This window comes from Molossus molossus, unplaced genomic scaffold, assembly GCF_014108415.1.
Source record: "Molossus molossus isolate mMolMol1 unplaced genomic scaffold, mMolMol1.p scaffold_m16_p_19, whole genome shotgun sequence".
Lineage (NCBI taxonomy): Eukaryota > Metazoa > Chordata > Mammalia > Chiroptera > Molossidae > Molossus > Molossus molossus.
In genome coordinates this window covers 17,434,820-17,459,405 of record NW_023425354.1, presented here as the reverse complement: position 1 = coordinate 17,459,405, position 24,586 = coordinate 17,434,820, and the positions used below count along the sequence as shown (strand labels likewise).

At 38.1% G+C, this 24,586-nt stretch overlaps 1 protein-coding gene and 1 pseudogene across 30 annotated transcripts in view; both read right to left on the bottom strand.

Moving 5' to 3' along the window:
• The window catches only part of USP32 (ubiquitin specific peptidase 32), a 160,951-nt gene that overhangs the window by 64,674 nt on the left and 71,691 nt on the right, over positions 1-24,586 (bottom strand). For 24 of the 30 annotated variants that reach the window (XM_036267923.1, XM_036267903.1, XM_036267915.1 and 21 more), the window contains 5 exons: positions 22,912-23,019; positions 21,309-21,424; positions 20,384-20,446; positions 15,624-15,707; positions 14,313-14,374 (listed from right to left, as the gene is read on the bottom strand). In XM_036267923.1, the coding sequence (XP_036123816.1) occupies positions 14,313-14,374; positions 15,624-15,707; positions 20,384-20,446; positions 21,309-21,424; positions 22,912-23,019 (433 nt within the window). Of the gene's footprint in view, positions 1-4,711; positions 4,777-8,115; positions 8,140-14,312; positions 14,375-15,623; positions 15,710-20,383; positions 20,447-21,308; positions 21,425-22,911; positions 23,020-24,586 lie in introns of those variants that run through there. The other 6 variants (XM_036267929.1, XM_036267930.1, XM_036267934.1 and 3 more) reach the window with 6 other exon arrangements.
• On the bottom strand, positions 16,363-17,976 carry LOC118633834 (annotated as a pseudogene).

Below are 24,586 nucleotides of genomic sequence, written 5' to 3'. Positions count from 1 at the left end.
TAATCTTTTGCCCCAGATAGCTGCTGTTTATTCATTTGGCTTACAATATTTTCGAGGAATGCCCACTGCTTTTCCAGTCTGGTTAAGTTCTCAGGTGAACCAGAGATAAGCTCCTTGCAAGAGTTTTTCAGGTAAACCCAGACAGATTAAAACAGATAACTCGAATCTTTATGAATAAGGTATGTTTGTTTTGCCTAAAATCAGGGACCAGTTGCCCAAACTGGGAACATGGGCTGATACCTTCAAAACTGACAATGAACCAGGCAAGGGTAAACAGAAATGCCAGAGAGTTTTTCAAATGTTTTTAAGTTGGCTTTTTTTTTTTTTTATTCAGCATTTGCTTGGTTGCTATAAACCTTTGACCTCTTCAAGAGTTCTAACAAAGTTTATTTTGACAGTTTTTCCTTTATTTTCAATGTTTCTATGGCGAGACAGGCTCTTGGAGCTACCTACTATATCATTTTCACTGAGTTATTTCCCTTACTGTCCTTTTTTTTTACTTAATCCTCACTGGAAGATATTTTTCCACTGATTTTTAGATAGAGTGGAAGGGAGGGAGGGAGAGATAAACATCAATGTGAGAGACACGTCAATAGGTTGCCTTCCGCACAATCCCTACCAGGGCCGGGATCAAACCTGCAACCCAGGTACATGCCCTTGACTGGGAATCAAAACAATGACCCTTTGGACTTCAGGCCAACGCTCTAATTGCTGAGCCAAACTGACCAGGGCCCCTCACTGTTTTTTGTGTTGTTTTTTTAATTTTTTTTTTTTTTTTTATCCTCACCAGAGGACATTTTTCCTTTTTTTGTTCAAATAAAGTGGGAGGGAGGGAGGAAGGGAGGAAGGGGGGGGGGGGGAGAGAGAGAGAGAGAGAGAGAGAAACATTGATGTGAAAGGGACACATTGAGTGGCTGCCACCGCATGACCAACCAGGGCCGGGGACAAACTGCAACCGAGGTAGGTTCCTTTAGTGGGAATCAAACTCGGGTCTCTCTGGACCACAGACCGACGCTCTAACTGCTAAGCCAAACCGGCCAGGGCCCCCTCACTGTTCTTTTAACGTGCCGTCCCCAAAGATACTGCTGGGCATCTTTTCATGGGTGTATTAGCCATTCATTTATATATATTTGGTGAAATGTCTATTAACGTTTTTTCCCCCACATTTTTATTAAATTACTTAATCTGAAAACACATCTGTTATCAGATATATGACTTGGAAATATTTTCTCCCAGTCTGTGGCTTAATGGTGTTTCATGAAACAGTTTTTAATTTTGACTATGACCAATTTATCATGTCTTTTTATTTATGGATTGTGCTTTTGGTGTTATATCTAAGAATGATTTGGCCAACCCCAAATCGCAAAGATTTTCAATGTTTCCCCCCACCCAGAAATGTCAACAGTTTTAGCTCACATTTTAGTCTATGGGATCCACTTTCAGTACATTTTTGTGTATGGTATGAGGTAAGGGTCCAAATCTTTAGAACCTTGTGCATATCCAATTATCCCCGTACCATTTGTTGAAAAGACAACCCTTTCTTCATTGACCCTTCTTAGCCAAAATGTAGGAAACCAACTGACCTAATATATAAGAATTTTTTTTTCTAAAATGTCAGTTCAGTTTGATTGATCTATATCTAAACTTAAGGTAGTTCCACAGTCTTGATTAACGTAGCCTTACAGTAAGTATTGCATTCAGCAAGTTCAAGTTCTCTAATTATGTTCATTTTTGAAGTTGTTTAGGCTACTCAGAGTTTTTTGCATTTCTATATAAAATTTAGGAATATGTTGTCAATTTCTACAAAAATTTGGGAGAATTGCAATATTGATACTACTACTTTAAAAATCCATGAATGTGGAATGTCACTCCACTTACTTAGATTTCATTTCTCTCAGCCAGGGTTACTTTTCAGTGTACAAGTCTCACACTTCTTTTGACAAATCTGTTCAAAGGATTTTATTTTTATTCTGCTGTGAATGGATTATTGTCTTAATTTTATTACTTTCAAATTATTCAGTGCTTGTGAACAGCAATTCAATTGATTTAAAAATATATATACAGTCATGCTCTGCTTAACGATGGGATACATTCTGAGAAATGTGTCATTAGGTGATTTTGTCATTATGCAATTATTGTGGAGTATATTTTCAAAATCTATATGGTACAGCCTACTACACACCTAGGTATATGGTAGAGGCTACTGTTCCTAAGCTACCAGCCTATACAGCAAATCATTGTACAAAACAACACGAGATTAAACCAAGCACACCAGAAAATAATGCAATCAAAAAATGCAGTAAACAAGAGATGTATGAGACTGTTGCTGTCATAACTCAGCATACTGTTTTACACAAAACTTTTTTAATAAGTAGAGAGTACACTCTAAAATAAAATCTTATACTGTACATAATTGTATGTGCTATACTTTTATATGACTGGCAGTACAGGAAGTTTGTTTACACCAATGTCATCAAAAATAGTTGAGTGATGCACTTTGCTAAGATGTCATGAAAGCTATATCATGGTGTCTATGATGGTTATGACATCACTAGGCAATAGAAATTTCTCAGCTCCCATTATAATCTTATGAGACCACCTTCATATACATGGTCCTTCATTGACCAAAACATCAATATGTGGCATTATGACTACATTGATCACGTATCCTGCAACCTTGTTTGAACTAATTAATTTTAAAAAATTTTCTATCAATTTTGAGGGTTTTCTATATATAGGACCATACTGTCTGTAATTAGAGACAGTTTTACATCTTCCTTTATAATCTGGATGCCTTTTGTTTATCATGCATGATTTAACAGGCTAGAACCTCTAATACAATGTTGACAGATGTGGTGAGAGCAAGTATTCTCGCCTTTCTCCTAATATGGTAAAAGCCTCCAATATTCCATCATTAGGTATAATGTCAACCGTAGGGCTTTCAAGAAATCTTTATTAGGTTAAGGAATTTCTGTCCCCTGAGTTTTTTTGAAATGAATATAGTTGCATTCCAATAAAATTTTATCATGCACACTGATTTCAATTTCACATACATTGAAGGTGTCAAAAATATTAATCCCCTTTTGATGTTTTTCCACCATGAAAATTTAAAAACCCTTTTTAGCTTGTAGGCTGTATAAAATCAGGTAGTGGGCCAAAGTTAGACAAAAGGACACACAGTATGACAACCCATGGTCTAGCACATGATTTGTCCTAGACAATATTCCATGTGCACTTGAATATGTTCTCTACAGCTAAAATGGGTGGAGTTTTGGTTACTAGGCATGTACAGACTTACAGTTGTTTTAGTCCTGATTATTTGAAACTTTTATGGTAATAAAATGTCTGTCCTAACATTATTTTTTCATAAAAGCCATTTTTTCTAATATTAGTATAGACACTCTAGCTCTCTTATGATTACTGTTTGCATGGTTATATCTTTTTATTGTTGTGAATCCTTACCTGAGGATATTTTTCCATTGATTTTTAGATAGAATGGAAGGGTGGGAGGGAGAGGGACACACACACACACAAACTGAATCCCTCCCGCAGGACCCCAACCAGCGCTGGGAATCAAACCTGCATGCCCTTGACCAGGAATCGAAACCACAATCCTCCAGTCCAAAAGCCAACGCTCTAACGGCTGAGCCAAACCAGCCAGGGACAAGCTTATATCTTTTTAATCCTATTACTTTTAATTTATGTATGTCTTTGAATCTCAGTTGGATTTTTTTTTTTTTTTATCCTCACCCGAGGACATTCCTCCATCCTCCGTACAGATAGAGTGGGAGGGAGAGAGAGGAAGAGACAGAGAGAGAGAAACATCGACGTGAAAGGGACACATCGAGTGGCTGCCACCGCACAACCAACCAGGGCCGGGGACAAACTGCAACCGAAGTACGTGCCCTTAGCGGGAACCGAACCCGGGTCTCTCTGGACCGCAGGCCGATGCTCTAACCGCTGAGCCAAACCGGCCAGGGCTCAAGTAGTTGGATTTTTAAAAGTTCAGTCTAGATTTTGATTAGAGTGTGTAATTCATTTATATTTAAGGTAATTACTGATATAGATTTTTTACCATATTGTTGTTTGTTTTCTTTTTATCTCAAATATTTTTATTTGTCCCTCTATTCCTCCTTTACTTCCTTCTTTTGAGCTATATGTTTTCCAGTATATTATTTTAATTAAAAAGAAAAACAAAAAACTACTTGGGAGATTATTTTCTTAGTGGTTGTTCTACAGTTACAATGTGAATCGTAACATATTTTACTTCAGATTAATACTAATTTATTCCAGTATAATACAGAAACTTTGCTCAAATATAGCTCTGCCTCCTATTCTCTCTATTGTACCATTATTGCCAAACATATTACATTTTTCTGTGTTGTGAAAATTAGCTCTGGCCAGTTTGCTCAGTGGTTAGAGCGTCAGCCCACAGACCAAAGAGTCATGGGTTCAATTCCGGTCAAGGGTATGTATCCTGGTTGCAGTTTGGTCCCTGACCCTAGCTGGAGTTGTGCAGGAGGCAGCCAGTTGATGTGTTTCTCTCACATCAATGTTTCTTTCTCCTTCCTTCCCATTCTATCTGAAGATAAATGGAAAAAAATATCCTCGTGTGAGGATTAAAAAGAAAAATGAAAATTAATAAAGGAAAGGTAAATTAAAATGGAGTCAGGAAGCTATGAAGGGATGGCTCTCACCATGTATCACTCACCAGTTTTCAGATCCAGGCAGGAAGAAAGAGGATTTCCTTCTGACTCAGCAACAAGCTGCCCACAGCTTGCAGCCATTGAAAAAAAACAAAAACCATCACAGCCTCTCCAATTTCTTCCTTAAACCTATTAAAAGCTGACCTTTCCTTTGTCTCCCTGGACTTGCCTATGCTTTGCCATTATTTGCTTGTCCTGCATTGCAGTTACTCTGCCATTATTGAATAAACTCATTTTGGCTAGCTAAAGACCTTGTTATTTCATTTTTAAAGTTGAGAAGAACACAATTTTTAAATTATTATCATATGAATTTATATTTTAAATCAGTAAAAAGAAATATAAAAATACATTTGTACTGTTTTTATTAACTATGTAATTATGTTGACTGGTGCTCGGTATGTTCGTGTGTGGATTCAAATTAGTCTAGTGTGGACTCCAATTACTGTCTTTCTGTATGAAGAAGTTCCTTTAGTGTTTAAGACATGTTTATCAGTAACCAATTCTCTTAGCGTTTATACAGGAATGTTTTCAAATTACCTTTATTTCTGAAGGACAGTCCTGCTAGATAGAGAATTTTTCCTCCTTTCAACACTTTGAATGCCATCCCACTGACCTCCATCTTTTCTTTAAAAAAGGTCAGCTGGCCCTAACCGATTTGGCTTGGCAGTTAAAGCGTCGGCCCGTGGACCAAAGAGTCGTGGGTTTGATTCCAGTCAAGGACATATACCTTGGTTGCGGTTCAGTTCCCAGCCCTGGTAGAGGTCTTACGGGAGGCAACCAATCGATATGTCTCTCTCACATCGATATTTCTTTCTCGCTCTCTCTCTCTCTCCTTCCCTCCCACTCTATCTGAAGATAAATAGATAAATAAACTCCGGTGAGGATTTTAAAAAAGGGCCCTCGCTGGTCTGGCTCAGCGGCTGGAGTGTCGGCCCATGAACCAGAGAATCCTGGGTTCAGTTTCCGCTAAGGGCACGAACGTAGGTTGCAGTTTGTCCCCAGCCCTGGTTGGGGTTGTGTGGGTGGGTGGCAGCCACTCAATGTGTCTCTCTCACATCAATGTTTCTCTCTCTCTTCCTCCCTCTCTCCCTCCAGCTCTATCTAAAGAAATAAAACTGCAAAACTGTCCTCGGATAAGAATAAAAAAAAATAAAAATAAAAAAAATTATAAAAGGTCAGCTGTTAATCATATTGCAGCTGCCTTCTACAAGAAGAGTCATTTTTCTTTCTGCTTTTAAGACCTTTTCTTTTTTCTGTATCTTTAACAATCTGACCATAATATGTCTAAATGTGGGTCTTTGTGTTTAAACTACTGGCAGGTTGTCAAGCTTCTTGGATTAATGATTTTCAACAAATTTTGGAAGGTTCAGCCATTATTTATTTATTTTTTTTATCCTCACCCGAAGACATTTTTTGATATTTTGTTCAGATAGAGTGGGAGGGAGAGAAAGAGAGAGAAACATCGATGTGAAAGGGACACTTCGAGTAGTTGCCACCCGCACAACCCAACCAGGGCCGGGGACAAACTGCAACTGAGGTACGTGCCCTTAGCGGGAACCGAACCCAGGTCTCTCGGGACCGCAGGCGGACGCTTTAACTACTGAGCAAAACCAGCCAGGGCTCAGCCATTATTTCATCAAGTATATTTTCTGCTCTTTTCTTTCTCTCTTCTTTCTAGGGCTTCCATTCTATGTATATTAGTATATTTGTCTCTGGTATTCCATTATGTCTCTTATGTTTTGTTCAGTTTTGTTTACTCTCTCTGTTCTTTGTATTTGGAAAATCCCTATTGATCTGTATTCAGTTTTGTCTAGTGCTCTCTTGTACATGATTCTACAATAGAGCCTCACAATTTAATGGCTGCATAATATTCCATCAAGAAGATTCTGAGTTTGTTTCAAAAAATTTCCTATTATAGCCCTGGCCAGTTTGGCTCAGCAGTGAGAGCGTAGGCCTGCGGTCCAGAGGGACCCGGGTTCGGTTCCCGCTAAGGGCATGTACCTTGGTTGCAGTTTGTCCCTGACCCTGGTTAGTCATGCAGGTGGCAGCCACTCGATGTGTCCCTTTCATGTTGATGTTTCTCTCTCTCTCTCTCTCCCCCCCTCCCTCCCACTCTATCTGAACAAAAAATGGAAAAATGTCCTCGAGTGAGGACAAAAAAAATTCCTATTATAAATAACACTTCATGAACATCTTTGTGCTAGAACTTTTTCAGTACTGAAAATTTTTTTCAATAATAATTTAAAATATTATTAAGTTTATACACTATGAGATGTTATCCCATTTAATCCTCATAGCACCACTTTGGGGTACATATCATTTTCTGGAAACCAGAGCCCAGAAGTTACCTAATTTGCCCAAAGTCACATAGCTAGTGCATGATGGAGGCAGGATTTGAAGCCAGCATCACTATACACTTTAAAAAATATGTTTATGGCCCTTGCCGGTTTGGCTCAGCGGTTAGAGTGTCGGCCTGTGGTCCAGAGAAACCCAGGTTTGATTCCCGCTAGAGGCATGTACCTTGGTTGCGGTTTGTCCCCGGCCCAAGGCTGTGCAGGTGGTGGCCACTCAATGTGTCCCTTTCACGTCGGTGTTTTTCTCTCTCTTTCTCTTCCTCTCTCTCCCTCCCACTCTATCTGAACAAAAAATGGAAAAATGTCCTTGGGTGAGGATAAAAAAAAAAATGTTTATGGTGATTACTGGTTAACTCAGGGCCACAATATCTCCTGCCTGGATTCCCTCAAAGAATGTGACACTGTGAGGGACAGGAGGGGGAGAGGACCTGAGCTAGGCAGACAAGCTATTCTGAACCACAGGAATTGGCGCAGCAAATTTAGAAGGGTGGAAATGTCCATGATATGCCTTCACTTACTCAATAAATATTTATTGAGCACCTATATTATGGTTAAAGTACATACAATGCTACTTTGTGTGTGTGTGTGGTGGTGGGGTTTTGTGAGGAAGCGACATTTGAGCCCCAACCTGAACATTAAAGAAGTCATCCATGTGAAGATGTGGGAAAGAATGTTCTGAACAGAGTGGACCCAGCATATTTAGGAAAAAATAAAAAGCCTTACTAATTTGGGGCAACTCTGTGATCCTGGGCAGGTTTCTTGACCTCTATTTTGTCAAAATGGAATGATTATAGTACCCACCTCACAGCATTCATATGGGTATTAAATAAAATAATGTACATAAAAAGCCTAGTACAGTGCCTGAAAGTCAACAAATACTTAATAAAGGTTAGTGATAATAATTATGATTTTGTTATTATTTACTTTATTAATAAGAGAACACTGAAAAGTACATGGGAAGTAACATGAAATAGTCCAATGTTAATACTCAGGAATCAGGTCCGAATTCAATCCTGAAGCTACCATATGACAACATAATTTGCATAATTGTTTACCTCTCTGAGCCTTAGTTTTCTCAGCTGTAAAATGAAATTAAAATAGTGCTTACTACATAGGATTATTTTAAGGATTAAATGAAAAAATATACACATCGCATTTAACACAAGGTTTGGTAACATGAGAGATTCTTTGAAAAAATTTCCCCCTGTATGTGTGTCACATTTCCCTATTTTAATGTCTTTTTTGTTGTTGAAAACTGGACATATTAGTAATATATTTCAACAACACGGAATTCTGATGGCTCCCTGTGTGTTTTGCCTTGTGACTTCCTAGACTAATTCTCTCGAGTCTGTGTCTCTTGCAGCGTGAGGCTGCTCAGTGTATGTTCACTTTGCTTTATTATTATTATTTCTTACATTTATTTTTAAGTCTGGCTTCCTTGGGGAGGGCATACTTACTGGTCACTCAATAATTGGTGAGAGGCTGTGATTAAACATCTTGAGCCAGTAATATTGCACCTTTCTCTGATGGATCTGCTAATAGTTTGTGAAATGCATACAAAGGTCATCCAGGTTACAAACCTTCCCTGGCTTTTACTTTCTGTGCCTGCAAGGCCTCACATTTAATCAGAAATGAACAGATAGCTAAGCCATTCTTCAGTTTCTCCTGAGCCTTGTATATACAAATAGCCTTCCAGACCATTTGGGACATGGGGAAGTTTATTAATACTCATTTGGTTATCTTATTCTTTGGATCTTTCTGTTAAAATTTTGACTCATGCCCGGCCAGCGTGGCTTAGTGGTTGAGCGTCAACCCATGCACCAAGAGGTTGCCGGTTCGATTCCTGGTCAGGGCACAAACCCAGATTGTGGGCTAAACCCCCAGTGGGGGGCATGCAGGAGGCAGCCAATTGATGTTCTCTCTCATTGATATTTCCATCTCTCTTTCCCTCTCCCTTTCTCTCTAATAAAAAATATATATATATTTTGACTCATCTGTCAGTCTGTTGCTTCCCTTTAACTTCCCTTGAGTATCTCACCCTTAAGCTAGCAATGTTCCCTGTTTGCCACCATGATCTCTATTAGTTTTTACATTCATCCCTGTTCCACTCCAAGTCAAGTCAGCCCTCTCTGGCCTGCCCTGGTAAAATTATATCATTTAGACCTGTTGGATGGGAGGGAATTGGCACAGCCCAAGGTGAAATTACTACAGATTACCATTATTCTGGCCAAGGCTTAGTCATTTTACTTGAATAAATGCGTCTCAATTTGTTGAATAGCTTTCATTAGTTTACAGGGTTCTGAATGGTTGGTTGACAATTTTGTCCTGTTTTACATTTTGTCAAGTTGCTTTTAGGGTAGAGGATTTGTAGAGATTCACTCAGCCACTGAAAAAAATCATTATACTGATGTTTAAACAATGTACTGATTCTTTTTTTTTTTTTTATTCCTCTCCCGAGGATATTTTCTCAAATATCTTCAGATAGAGTGAGAGGAGGGGAGAGAGAGGGAGAGAGAGAGAGAAACATCGATTTGAGAGGGACGCATTGACTGGTTGCCTCCCGCACAACCCTGACCAGAGCTGGGGACAAACCGCAACTGAGGTACATGCCCTTGGCCAGAATCGAATCAGCAACTCTTTGGTCCATGGGCTGATACTCTAACTGCTGAGCCAAACTGGCTAGGGCCTGATTCTTTAAGTTAGAGACAACTATTCCTTTCACCTCACTGCATATGTACCAACCTGATGCATTGTTTAAAAATCATCAAAGTTAAATAAATTTTTAGAAGTAAAAATGGAAGAAAAATAAAACAAAATATTTTAAAAACCCAAATGCAATGAACCAATTTGGAATCTCAGATTTAAAATAATAATTTATTGAAAAATAAGGAATACAGAAAGCAGGAGATTGTTTTGTTTTGTTTAAATATGTTCTTATTGATTTTTTTAGAGAGAGAGGAAGGGGGAGAGAGATAGAAACACTGATGTGAGAAAGAAACACCGATCACTGCCTCTTGCAAACCCCCTTACTGGGGATCGAGCCCGCAACCTAGGGATGTGCCTCAACCAGGAATCGAATTGGGATCTCTCAGTCCATGGGATGACGCTCAATCCACTAGCCACAGTGGCCAGGCACCAGATTATTTGTACTGTTTTTTTTAATCCTCACCCAAGGATATTTTTCCATTTACCTTCAGATAGAGTGGGAAGGAGAGGGAGAGAGAGAGAAACATTGATGTGAGAGAGACACATCAACGAGTTCCCTCCTACCCGACCCCCACCAGGGCTGGGGACAAACTGCAACCGAGGTATATGCCTTTGACCGGAAGCAAATCCTCTACTCTTTGGTCTGTGGGTCGATGCTCTAAACATTGAGCCAAACCGGCCAGGGCCAGATTAGTTGTTTGTTTGTTTTTATATCCTCACCTGAGGACATTTTCCCATTTTTTGTTCAGATAGAGTGGGAGGGAGAGAGAGAAACATTGATGTGAAAGGGACACATCGAGTGGCTGGCACTGGCACAACCCAACCAGAGCCAGGGACAAACTGCAACCGAAGTACATGCCCTCAGTGGGAACAGAACCCGGGTCTCTCTGGACCACAGGCCAACGCTCTAACCACTGAGCCAAAGCGGCCAAGGCCAGATTAGTTGTTTTTTTTTATCCTCACCCGAGGACATTTTTCCATTTTTTGTTCAGGTAGAGTGGGAGAGAGAGAGAGAGGAACAGAGAGAGAGAAACATCGATGTGAAGGGACACATCGAGTGGCTGCCACCCGCACAACCGACCAGGGCCGGGGACAAACTGCAACCGAGGTACGTGCCCTTAGCGGGAACCAAACCCGGGTCTCTCAGGACCGCAGGCCAACGCTCTAACCGCTGAGCCAAACCGGCCAGGGCCAGATTAGTTGTTTTTAATGAAAAAAGTCCTAGACTTGATTCTGCCACTTCTATGTAATTTTAGGTAAATTCATCAACATTTGTGAACTTCAGTTTCCTCTTTTACAAAATAAGATGACACTAATTTCACGCAGCTGTTCTCAGGACTGGATGAAATAATACAAGTGGAAGTATTTTGCAAAGAACAAAGTTCTATGAAAATATAAGATTATGCCCTGGCCAGTTTGGCCCAGTGGTTAGAGCATCAGCCTGTGGTCCAGAGAGACCCGGGTTCAGTTCCCACTAAGGACACATGCCTCGGTTGCAGTTTGTCCCCGGCCCTGGTTGGGTTGTATGTGCGGGAGGCAGCCACTCAATGTGTCCCTTTCATGTCAATGTTTCTCTCTCTCTCTCTCTCCCACTCTATCTGAACAATAAATGAAAAAATGTCCTCAGGTGAGGATTAAAAAAATATATATATATATATATATGTATATATATATAAAAATATAAAAATATATTTATAAAAATATAAAAAATTAGCCCTGGATGGTTTGCTCAGTGTTGAGCACGTTGGCCCTCGGACGGAAAGATCAAAGGTTCAATTCTCGGTCAAGGGAGCCTACCTGGGTTGCAGGTTTGATCCCCATTCCCTGTCGGGGTAGTGCGGGAGGCAGCCAATTGACGTGTCTCACATTGATGTTTCTCTCTCCCTCCCTCCCTCCCTCCCTTCCACTCTATCTAAATAATCAATGGAAAAATATCTTTGGGTGAGGATTAACAAAAAAATCCAGATTATATCAACATTATATTTTTAAATAGAGATGCTATTAGCATTTCTGAAATAATTAAGTCAAAAAATATACGTAGTTTACATTCTCAATATCTATACGTTCTTAATATCTATGCTGTCATATTGACTTTAGAAGATTAGTATAACATGAAATTAGACTGTAATATGGTAAGAAAAAAAGCTACTGCAGCTATATAAAACCCTTTAAGTATTTCCTTATTATCATCTCATTTGTACATTTTATTTTTAAGTTTTATTTTGATAGCTAAAAATCAGATAAAATCAAGGCCATATTGCCAACATCTAAAAACTATAAACAAGAAATGAGGCTTTTTTAAAAAATCCTCACCTGAGGACATTTTTGCATTTATCTTCAGATAGAATGGATGGGAAGGAGGGAGGAAGAGAGAGAGAGAAACATCAATGCAAGAGAGGCACATCAATTGGTTGCCACCCATACAACCCAAACAGGGGCCGGGGACGAACTGCAACCGTGGTACATGCCACTACCAGGAACCGAACCTGGGACTCTCAGGTCCGTGGGCTGATGCTCTCACCGCTGAGTAATCTGGCCAGGGCAAGAAATGAGTCTTTTGAGTATGAAAACTGAAAAGACTACATGAGACTAGAGTTTATATAAAAAGATTTTTATAAATGAATTTTGTATAACCTTCTTTAAGAAATAACCATCTTTGCCCTGACTTGTGTGGCTCAGTTGACTGGAGCATCGTCCCGTACACCGAAACCTAAAGGTGGTGGGTTCAATTCCTAGTCAGGGCATGTACCCAGGTTTTAGGTTCAATATCTGGCTGGGGCACATACAGAAGACAATCAATCAATGTTTCTCTCTCATATCAATATTCCTCTCTCCCTTCCTCTCTTTAAAATCAATTTTTTTTTTTATCCTCACCCGAGGACATTTTTTTTTCCCATTTTTTGTTCAGGTAGAGTGGGAGGGAGAGAGAGGAACAGAGAGAGAGAGAGAAACATCGATGTGAAAGAAACACATCGAGTGGCTGCCACCCGCACAACCGACCAGGGCCAGGGACAAACTGCAACCGAGGTATGCGCCCTTAGCGGGAACCGAACCCGGGTCTCTCAGGACCGCAGGTTGACGCTCTAACCGCTGAGACAAACCGGCCAGGGCTAAAATCAATTTTTTAAAAAAGAAATAACCATTTTTAAAATCCAGTTTAAAAAGTTAGAAAATATACTTGTTACTTCAACTAATCTGAATCTCAATTGGCATTGCCTGTTTAAATGTTGAACAAGTAATCCTGTTCTCAGGTATTCCAAACAACTCTATTTCAGTAAACTCTTTTATCAAGTAGTCCAAAGCCAGAAGAAACTAGTGAAAAATTTGTGTGCACACTGCTTTTAAGAAAAAAATGAGTGACAAGCTATATATTCAGTGTTTATTCTAAAAGCAAAGTTGAAATGCAGTCCTCTTTCTGAAACTTTCTATACATTAATATAATATAGTAGTAATTCTAAAGCAATGACAGATACTCAAAGTATTAAAAATTGAGTTATAAATATAAAAATGTGCAGGCCTGTCAATTCAGGAATTTTACCTCAAGTAATTTTGCCTAAATAAACCCCTAACCAAAGGCATACAGATTTTATTACTAAATTCTTCCATAAACTTAAAGAAAAACAGAGATAGCCCTGGCTAGTTTGCTCAGTGGTTAGAGCATTGGCCCGAGGATTGGAGAGTCCAGGATTCAGTTCCCACTGGGGGCATGTACCTCAGTTGCAGTTTGTCCCCGGGCCTGGTTGGAGTTGTATGGGTGGCAACCACTCGATGTGTCTCTTTCACACTGATCTCTCTCTCTCTCTCTCTCTTCCTCCTTCTCTCCCTCGTTCTATCTGAAGATAAGTACAAAAATGTCCTCAGGTGAGGATAAAAAAATTTTTTTTTAAATTAAATTTAGTACTTAGTGGAAGTTGAATGTGAAATAGAATTTGATTTTGAAATTAATTCAATCTCTTGGTTAGAAAATTACTTTAAAATATTTCAGTATGTAACTGTTTTGGAGAAACAAGGCATGCCATGCACCAAAAGGTTGCCTGTTGGATTCCCGGTCAGGGCACATGCCCAGGTTGTGGGCTCCATCCTCAGTAGGGGGTGTGCAGGAGGCAGCCTATCGATGTTTCTCTCTCACACTAATGTTTCTCTCTCTCTTCCTCCTCTTACTTCCTCTCTCTCTTAAAAAAATCAGCCCGACCGGTGTGGTTCAGTGGACTGAGCGTTGTCTCATGGACTGAGAGATCCTGGTTCAATTCCTGTTCAGGGAATATGCCCAGGTTTCGGGCTCAATCCCCAGTAGGGGGCATGCAGGAGGCAGCCAATTGATGTTTCTCTTTCACATCAATGTTGCTATCCCTCTTTCCCTTCCATTCTCTCTGAAAAATCAATAAAAACACATTTAATAAAAATTTTCAATATGTAACTGTTTTGGAGAAGTCACTGTAATGACTACATTAAAATGGGGCATGCTGTTCCTTAGTAATGATAGATTTCAGGTATTAGCAATTTTAACATATAACGGAAAATACACAGACTGAAATTACAAACTTACCTAATAATTTGTCCTTCTTCTTCTGGAGTAGCTGGTCTTAACCCCAGAACTATGTGACATACCTAAAGAAAAGTGGTAAATTTCACTGACTGGTGCTAATGACTAGGTTGTATTTTTCACATCCTCTGCAGAGCTTTCGATTAGTGAATTATCAACAAGTCACTTGAGAAAATTTAAGTTTTATAGTTTAGCTATTTCTTTTTCTTTTAAATTGATTTTTAGAGAGAAAGGAAGGGAGAGGTAGGGGGAGAAAGATAGAGAGAAACATCGATGTGAGAGGAAAACATTGATCAGCTGCCCCCTGAAAACTTCCTATCGGGAATGGAGCACGAAATCTGGGCATGTACCCTGACTGAGAATCAAACCAGCAACCTTTTGACTGATAATCAAACCAGCAACCTTTCTGTGCATGGGATGAAGCCCAACCCAGTGAACCACAGCTGGTGCACCATAAATTATTTTTTTTAATTTGGAGCAAAATAACTCCATTAACTAGGAAAATAGTTAAAATCTAGCAAGCTCTATGACTTCTTTTTCACTTCTGGCAGCTCCCCCGCCTTCTCCCTCAATCTTTCTTCGACCTTCTAAAGAATAAAAAAATAATAATAAATAAAAATAGCCCTGGCTGGTTTTGCTCAGTGGTTAGAGCAACAGCCCTTGGACCAAAGAGTCATGGGTTCGATTCCAGTCAAGGGCACATACCTCGATCGTACTTTGATCCTTGGCCCTGGCTGGGGTTGTGCAAGAAGCAACCAAGCATTGTGTCTCTCTCACATTGATGTTTCTCTCTCTCTCTCCCTTCCTCCCACTCTTATCTGAAAATCAATGGAAAAATATCCTCGGGTGAAGATTAAAAAATAAAAATAAAATAAAAATAAAAATTAAGAGGCAGCCTTGAAGCTAAGATAATCTCCTAACTAAAATGACTATATACTTGAAAAATTATAGTTGCCTACTTATGATCCATCTCTCTGTTCACACTACCTCACTTGTTAGGAAGGGCCTTTAAAAAAAACAACAGTGATGAAAAAGCAAATTATGATGCTTTTATGATTCTCTGTAAGTCTACATGCTTCTCTATCATGAGTTGTGATAAGATAAATAAACATAATCACCTATATTCTGCTTTCTGATCATCAGATGATTTTGAGAAGCTTCAACAGACTTTTGTGCTCTATCTTACCATCTTTCAGGTAGTATACAGGAAAATGTAGTTCTATTTATCACATATGGTTTTGCAGTCGAGTTGCACTAACTACTACATAATGGAAAAGATACAGAATTACTGCTACTACTACCCTCTGTACATACCTGAAAAAGGAGATTCAAAAATTCATTGGCAAGAACATTTTTCACACTCCAGATCTGATAGTCTTCTAGAGTAAGATGGCCCATCTGAAAGAGAAACAATATTCAAAAAGATCTCATGCTAAGAATGTCATTTTTATAGCATTTGAATAAAATCTGGTTTATTAAACTTATATTGGTCATTTGTCTGAAAACAAACCAATAACTTAAACTAGACTCATCTACTTTAATGTGTTCATCTGACAAGTAAGCCAGCTAGGATAAGTTTAGAAGTAACAAACTGGCTGGTTTGGCTCAGTGGTTTTGCGTTGGCTGGCAGACCGAAGGGTCTCAGATTAGATCCCAGCCCTAGCTGAGACTCTGTGGGGGGCAACCAATCGATGTGTATCTCTCACATCAATTTTTCTCTCTCTTTTCCTCCCTCCCTTCCACTCTACATAAATATCAACAGAAAAATATCCTCAGATGAGGATTAACAAAAAAATAAATAAATAAAATAGAAGTAACAAAATTCTGTTGAAGCAGTCAATGGTAATGAGGACAATTTATCATCAACAATCTTATTCCTTCAAACAAGACCTGGAAAATAATTCACAGTATCTTCTGCTTCAAGGATTACTTGTAGAAAACCATAAAAAGCCCTGGATAGGGAAAATGAAGTATTCACTAATTTTTTTTTTTTAATGGAATGGGTTTATTTTATTTTACTCTAATGCAAAACCCAAGATTCCACTAAAGCACATACACAAATACACTAAAAGGTCATGAAAAAATGGTGTGGGACATGCAGGACATGATACACAAACTGGAGAGTCAGGTTATTTCCTTTATAACTTGACAGTGCATTTTCGCCGAGGAACACATTTAAAATAATACTGCAGAACTGAACTGAAATGTGACACAAACAGGACAACTTCCAGGCATGCCTTCAAGCACCTCCTTTAGGACTTGCAATCTCTAGAATTCAGTGTGGGTAGGATTACAATTCTCTGGAAGAATAAAAAGTTCACACTTTTGAAATTTCAGAGAATTTTAAGGAGAAAACACAGTGGGCTCATTTCTCTTCGCCTCCAGGGAGAAATCTGATGCTTTATTCAAATCTGAGTTAAGCTTCTAATTTAAATCCCAACTCAACCTTGTGGTCTCCAGCACTGAAGTTCTTTCCATAGACTAAAGCTGACAGTGTCAGTTTGACCCCTGGTCAAAGAGTCTTAGTATAATCTAGTCCAAGCTGGCTGGCATTATTTACTTTAGCAGGTAAATTCTACAACTCAACCTGTATAAAGCAACAATGCCAAAAAGGATGTTGCTACTCTCCAAGCAAAGTTTATTGACATTTCAATCTTCTCGTCAGCCTTCTGGTAGATAGACCCTCTAAATTAGTGCCATTATTCACATGAGTGTGCAGCAGGAAGTCTGCAGCCTTGTAATCCACAGTGAAATTCTTCTGTGATAGTTGGATTTGGCTGTATAAAAACTCATCTGATAGCCAGCAACCCAACCTTCAAAGGCTAACACAGCCCAGCCATAGATGGTTGGGCCAGAAAAATATGTATCAACATTACTGCCAAGACCGAAACAATTTCGTTTATAGGAGGCCTTCAATTTCCCACTCTTCTTTCCTGTGTTAGGTACAAATATTGTATCACGAATCTCAACCCTTCAGCCTACTTATTCTCCAAAGAGATTTCTGTTCCAAGAATATTGTCTGTGTTCCATTTTGGGGTGAAAGTAAGTTCAATTACAGACTTTTTATTTGGTCTCTACGTTGCCTGATGCTTTCCCTGTATCAGTGTAAGCATGACCAGGAGCAGAAAATTCCACTCCACATGACTTGGTTCTCAGATCTCTTTTGACCATGTCAAACTGATATCCTTTGTTGAAGACACCCTTGGCAACCTTTCCTAGGTCACAGTAAGTTGGTGTGTTACATATACCTCCACCCAGAGAGCAGGTCTCCAGTCTGCCAGACCAACACCGTTTTCACCTGTGTGGCCTCACTCCCCTACCCCCAACTGTCTGGCTCTGTGTGGGTGGTAGGGCTCAGCCTGCATGAGGCCTGGGTGAGGTTGTTTGACAGGAGGCCTATTCGCTAATTCTGAAAGCAAAAATCAGACTCTCCAGATTATGCCCTTTCATCCTAACAATATTCTAAGACCTTCTCAGAAATATCTAGCAATATTATCAGACTTCGTAGAGATTTAATATTTGAATTACATTTCTCTAAAATATAGTTTAACATTACATTTATGTAAGTTGAATAAAGCAACATTTTTGTGTTGCCAAAGAGCACCAAAAATTACACCATATAGAAGACAATATATACTTTTTCTTGCAGGCAAAAAATAACCCAATGTCTTCATGTATTCAACAATTACCTAATGATCCTTGATAAATAATATTAAAAATAAATAATACTTTTAGCTTTTATTATTTAATGGTATTAATATTCTCTTTTCACTACATAATAACCACATATAATAAGAAAAAATTTTAAAGCACTGTAAATATCATTACTGGCTTTCAGGATACAAATTCTATTATGTTAATACCAATCTAAAGATACAAAATAATGAGCCCTGGCCATTTGGCTCAGCGGTTAAAGTGTTGGCCCGTGGACCAGAGAGTCCTGGGTTCAGTTTCCGCTAAGGAAACGTACCTTGGTTGCAGTTTGTCCCCGGCCCTAGTTGGGGTTGTGTGGGTGGCAACCACTCGATGTCTCTCTCTCACATTGATGTTTCTTTCTCTCTCTCCTTCCTGTTCTATCTGAAGATAAATGCATAAAAGTGTCCTCGGATGCCCTGGCCAGTTTGGCTCAGCGGTTGGAGCATTGGCCTGTGGACCAGAGAGTCCCAGGTTCGGTTCCCGCTAGGGGCACGTACCAAAAAAAAAAAAAAAAAAAAGTGTCCTTGGGTGAGGATAAAAATAAATAAATAAAGGTACAAAATAATTGGTAATATAGGCACAAGTGGATATGGTTATTAGCTTTGGTTGAATGGTCAAAGTTCTATTCTAAACTGCTAACCATTTCATTATCATGGTTACATAGAGTTGGGGCAGCTAAATTATCTTTTTAATGTTCACAGCAGAGCCAAAAGTAGCAACTCCATCTTACATAAAAATAGATAGCAATAATACCTACATATTTATTAAACACTCAGAAAAAAGGTGTTAGAAATTGTATTTCTACATAGGCATTTTCTAACAGAAAGTTTCCCGGGTTTTTTTTGTTCCTATACATTCCAAATAGAAGTAGGTACCATAGTTTTGGCAAAAAGAAGTGCATGAAAGCAGAAGGATGCCTGAAATGTTAAACAAAGCTCAAGCCCTACAATTCATTTCTACTAACTTTCTATTGAGCATCAGTTAATAAAACTATAATGATACCTTCTGGAATTGTGATGGAAAAAAAACACTGATGTGACTTATTTTTTCTAAACCTTTATAACCAATCTGCTACTTGGTACATGTCAATGTTTGAGTGGAAAGGCTCAAATTAACTCAAATATGCCTCACAGTATACAGATTATTTTCAATTTCACAAGGACACATAGACATCACAGTGATGCAAGCTACAGGAGTAAACCTATGATAGGTCTTACTAATAAATGTTGTCAAACTAAAACAGAGGAATTATTTTTTGTAAAGTACCTGCTTATTCTGGCTAGTATTAAGAAACTCAGGATAGGGCATTACCAATACTATTTAAACAACAACAAAAAATTATTTTAGGAATATATGCTCCACCCAGATCAATATTTATTTATTTATTTTTTATCCTCACCAGAGGACATTTTTGCATCCATTCTCAGAGTGGGAGGGAGAGAGAAAGGAAGAGAAAGAGGGAGAGAAACATCGATGTGAGAGAGACACATCAACTTGCTGCCACCTACACGACCCCAATCCGGGCCAGGGACAAACTACAACTGAGTACGTGCCCGTAGCAGGAACCGAACCCGGGTCTCTCTGGTCCGCAGGCCAACACTCTAACCACTGAGCAAAACCAGCCAGGGCACCAGATTAATATTTAAAAAATCATTATTCTAGCCCTGGCTGGTCTTGCACAGTGGTTAGAGTATTGGCCCACAGACCAAAGAGTCTCGGGTTCGATTCCTGTCAAGGGCACATACTTCAGTTGCAGTTCGGTCCCTGGCCCTGGCCCTGGCCCGGGTCATGTGGGAGGCAACCAATCATGTGTCTCTCTCATGTGAATGTTTCTCTCTCTCCCTCTCTCCCTTCCTCCCACTCTGTCTGAGGATAAACAAAAAAATATCCTTGGCTCTCTCTCCCTTCCTCCCACTCTGTCTGAGGATAAATGGAAAAATATCCTCAGCTGAGAATTAAAAAAAAAATCATTATTCTAATACTTATTGCCATTTGTTAGCTTTGCCTCTGTCCCTGAACTTCATATAAATGGAATGGTACAGTATGTATTATTTTTTGTGTGGCTTCTTCTGTTCAATATAAGTTTAGCCTTACCATAACTTATTTAAATGGGAGAAATCATTATTATAAACTACAAATGACAAGGGCTGTGTCTACTTCATTTTTATAAAATGCCTAGCTTATAACAAATGTTTTTTATACATAAAACACATGGAATGGAGGTATTTAGAGTCAACCTGGAGGTACTGTAACCATAAATCCAAATAAGCACATGGTGGGGATAATGCAGAACAGATTCAAATATTATGTGCTATATATCCCAATTTAGAGTACATGGTATTTTTAGAAAAGGATAAATTAGTCCTAGGTAGACTCACCTTTGTGGTGTCATGTGCACTCAATATGCCTTCTACAATGTCAGATAGATCCATATGTAATTCCTTTAAAAACAGAAATTCAAAGAATTAGAAAAGAGTTGATATTATTCAGTGGCCAAATTATACTGTATTTTGATCAAGTATTTTTTTTTTCCATAAATAGATTTATTTTTAAAAAATTAAGACAATTATCCTCTAGTTTTATTCTTACTTTATACAATGAATCCAGTTTATTAAAATTTCTAAGGCAAGCCCTGGCCAGTTTGGCTCAGCAGTTAGAGCATCGGCCTGCGGTCCAGAGAGATCTGGGTTCGGTTCCCGCTAGGGGCATGTACTTTGGTTGCAGTTTGTCCCCGGCCCTGGTTGGGTTGTGTGGGAGGCAGCCACTCGATATGTCCCTTTCACATCGATATTTCTCTCTCTCTCTCTTCCTCTCTCTCCCTCCCACTCTATCTGAATAAAAAATGGAAAAATATTCTCAGGTGAGGATAAAAAAAAATTTCTAAGGCAAATTCTCTATCCAATTTTGCATTGTTGGTTATGAATATTTTGAGTAGCATAATATAGCACTAGCGGTAACAATAAATCCTTCTTACTCTTGCACTTTTAAAAAATTCTCCACTCCACTTTCCTATTGGAAGTTTACATGCAATAAAATGTTTAAAATCAGTCTGGCCAATGTGGCTCAGTGGTTGAGCGTTGACCCATACACCAAGAGGTTGCCAGTTTGATTCCTGGTCAGGACACATGCCCAAGTTGTGGGCCCGATCCCCAGTGTGGGGCATACAGGAGGAGGCTGATCGATGTTCTCTCTCATCAATGTTCATATCTCTCTCTCTAAAATCAATAAAGAAAATGAATGAATGAATGAATGAATGAATGAATGAATGAATGAATAGATAAATAGTTTAAAATCAGAACTTACTGGGATATCATCAGTGCGGTTGTCCTTCCAGACTTCTAAAAGTGCAACCACCATGTTTCTCAGTTCAACCCTGGAGAGAACTCCATCACGATCAACATCAAACACCTTGAAGCAAACTAAAAAAAGAAAGAAACTCTGTGGAGGGATAGTACTTTTATATTCTGAAATATAATACATTTTACTAGAAGCTGCCCTAGTAAAATTACTCAGTTTCTCAAGCAAGTATAGTCTGGATTAAGTTCTCATCTGGAGCAGACAGAAATATGTCATTCAAGTCCTCTGAACATTTAGGACTAACTGCACACTTCATAAATCTCTCTGTCTCTCTCAAATTTGAAAACAAGTAAAAGATAAAAGGGGGCCAATAAATATTACAATACCTCACAGGTTTTGAAGAGGTTATTCAAGCCCTTAAATTAATTTCTAATATTTAAAACTGATCAATGAATAGTTGATTCTTCTAATGCTGAAAATATTCCATCTACTTTAAGAATCAATAACAACAAGCTGGTATTAAGAAAATCTACTTCCATTTTGCCTCTCCAATAAAACCAATGCACAATCAATGTTTTGCCAGAGAACAATTTCAATTCTTCAATGAAGTTTATATACAACATGCTAAGACTTGGAAATATAAGCACTTTGCTAATTACCTCTAAATAATCACTCTAGTTTGTTAACTTTCATTAGTCCATAATTAGTCCATTTAAAAAAATTTTAAGTCCATAATTAAGATCAAGTGAGAAGCAAAAATTTCAGCCTCTTTATTTAAAATTAGAACTTTTATGGAAACAAATAATCTGTCCTAAATCTAGGTTTCACTAATGATAATCATTATGGGAAAAAATAAATCTGAATGTATAAGATTAAATAATAATCTATTTTATACACCCCCAAAATAATTATGCTGTTAAAGTGAATGCATCACAGTACAGTATTATTAAAGGTCAAAATATTCAAATAGTACACTCAAAACAGACAACATTTATGAGCTGTATTTTAGAAAGACAGAGAGGTAACAACTAGTAAATATATCAGAATTAGGTACCAGTTAAATGTAAACTGCTACATTATCTCAAATATATTTAAGATTAAATAATGTAATATACTGATGGTTATAAATTATGCTATAACATTTTAGCTAGATTTAAAAGACCAATGTAGTATTTAATAAAATTGTTTTGATCATAAAATTCACTTTGCTAATAAAATATTAATATATATAAGATACAGAAAATGAGTTGTACTTCCAATTAAGCAAGGCACTTAATTCTCTATCTAGACTACCAGAAAATATTTTCTAAATGTTTAATATTTTCAAATATATTATGGCTGAAGTAGTTTATCATAAACTGTAAATTCATCAGGAAAATCAACCCCATTAAATGTTAATAAGAAAGATACCAAACTACTACAATGAAAAAGAAAGAATGACTGAATTCTTAGACTGGTTTCAGTAAAATCTCAACATGAGACTGCTATATGCCAACCTGACAAAGTGATGAAAATTCAAGACTTAATCCACAAATTATTTTATAGAAAAGAATGCTAATTTTTTCACTGTATACTCTGAAAATTTTGAGACCATGTTTAACAAACTTACATTTTTGTCTTTCAGCCAGGGGTCCCCTGCAGCAGGCCGACAACCCACAGGATATCTCCTTAAAATCTATGTGATTGTCACGATTTTCATCAAAAGCATTAAACAAACCTATAAAATAGGAAGACACCATAAACCACAGTGACCAAACTTCCTAATATTATAATGGCATGTTTATAAAAGGAGAAAACATCTCACTGATGTTTCTATCTCTCCCTCTCCCTAAAAAAAAAAAAAAAAATTATTAAAAAAAAATAAAATAAAAGGAGGCAAGAGTCCCATAAACTGGCCAATTTTTTGAAAAATGTTTTTATTGATTTTAGAGAGAGTGGAAGGGAGAGGGAAACATCACTGGCTGTCTCTTGCATGCCTCCTACTAGGGATTGAGTTTTAACCCAGGAATGTGCCCTGACCAGAAACTGAACCACTGACCTCTTGGTGCATGGGAAGACTCTCAACCAACTAAGACACACCAGCCAGGGAATGATCAATTTTTTAAAAAGAATATTTTATTAGTAGTCCCCATTACCTCAGAAAACACTTTCTTGTGGTATAATTATAACTAAAACTTAAGATCCTAGCAGAAAATACATTATTATCACTTGGTGTTTGCTTATGTATGCCTCTCTCCATCTTACATCAATTTTTTTTTCTTTATTGATTTTTAGAGAGAGAAAAAGGGAGAGGGAGAGAGATAGAAACACTGATGAAAAAAAACATCGATTGGCTGCCTCCTGCATGCCACTCATTGGGATCTGGCCCACAACCTGGGCATGTACCCTGACCGGGAATCAAACCAGTGACTTCTTAGTGCATGGGTCGACGCTCAACCACTGAGTCATACCAGCCAAGCTTATATCAATTTTAACAGCTAAAAATGACTATAGGATGCAAAAAAAAAAAAAAAAATCAATTAACAAATTAAAAATCCACCCCAAATCAGAAATTATTTAGAAAAATTGAGAAGAAAAAAAGGAGAAAAGTTTAACTATATTCTCAAAGATGTAACATGCTGTTATTAATAAGCTCCTATAAAGCTCTTGCATGAAGCAAAGAAAAATAACACACTATATTACAAGAAAAGAAAATTCTGTACTGTGGTCTTCTTTGTACTACTTAATCTTTTATAAATGGATACACACACACACACACACACACATTGTTGTTAATTCTCACCCATGGATACCTTTCCATTGATATTTTTAGATAGAGTGGAAGGGAGGGTGGGAAAGAGAGAGAGAGAGAAAAACATCAATGTGAAAGGGACACATCGATTGGCTGCCTCCCATACGAATCCCACTGGGGTCAGGGACTGAACCTGCAACCCAAGTAACATGCCCTTGACCAGGAATCAAACCTGTGACCCTTTGGTCCACAGGTCAACACTCTAAGGGCTGAGCCAAACTGGCAAGGACTATAAATCAATATTTTAAATTTCAGAAAGAAAAGGGATGCACAATCCAATCCTGTGTTATTCAAACATTTTATAAAAAATAGAAATCAAATAATTTTGTTTTAAAATGAAATGGTTTATCAATCTGCAATTCTAAAAAGGTAAAAACAGCTGCACTATTTAAGTAAGTGAAAGCCCAGGGCCTTATCTGTTCTAGCTCCCCTAACAAGTACTTAAATACCCTAGGAAAGTTAAGAATACAGATTATATATTCTAAGAATCTAA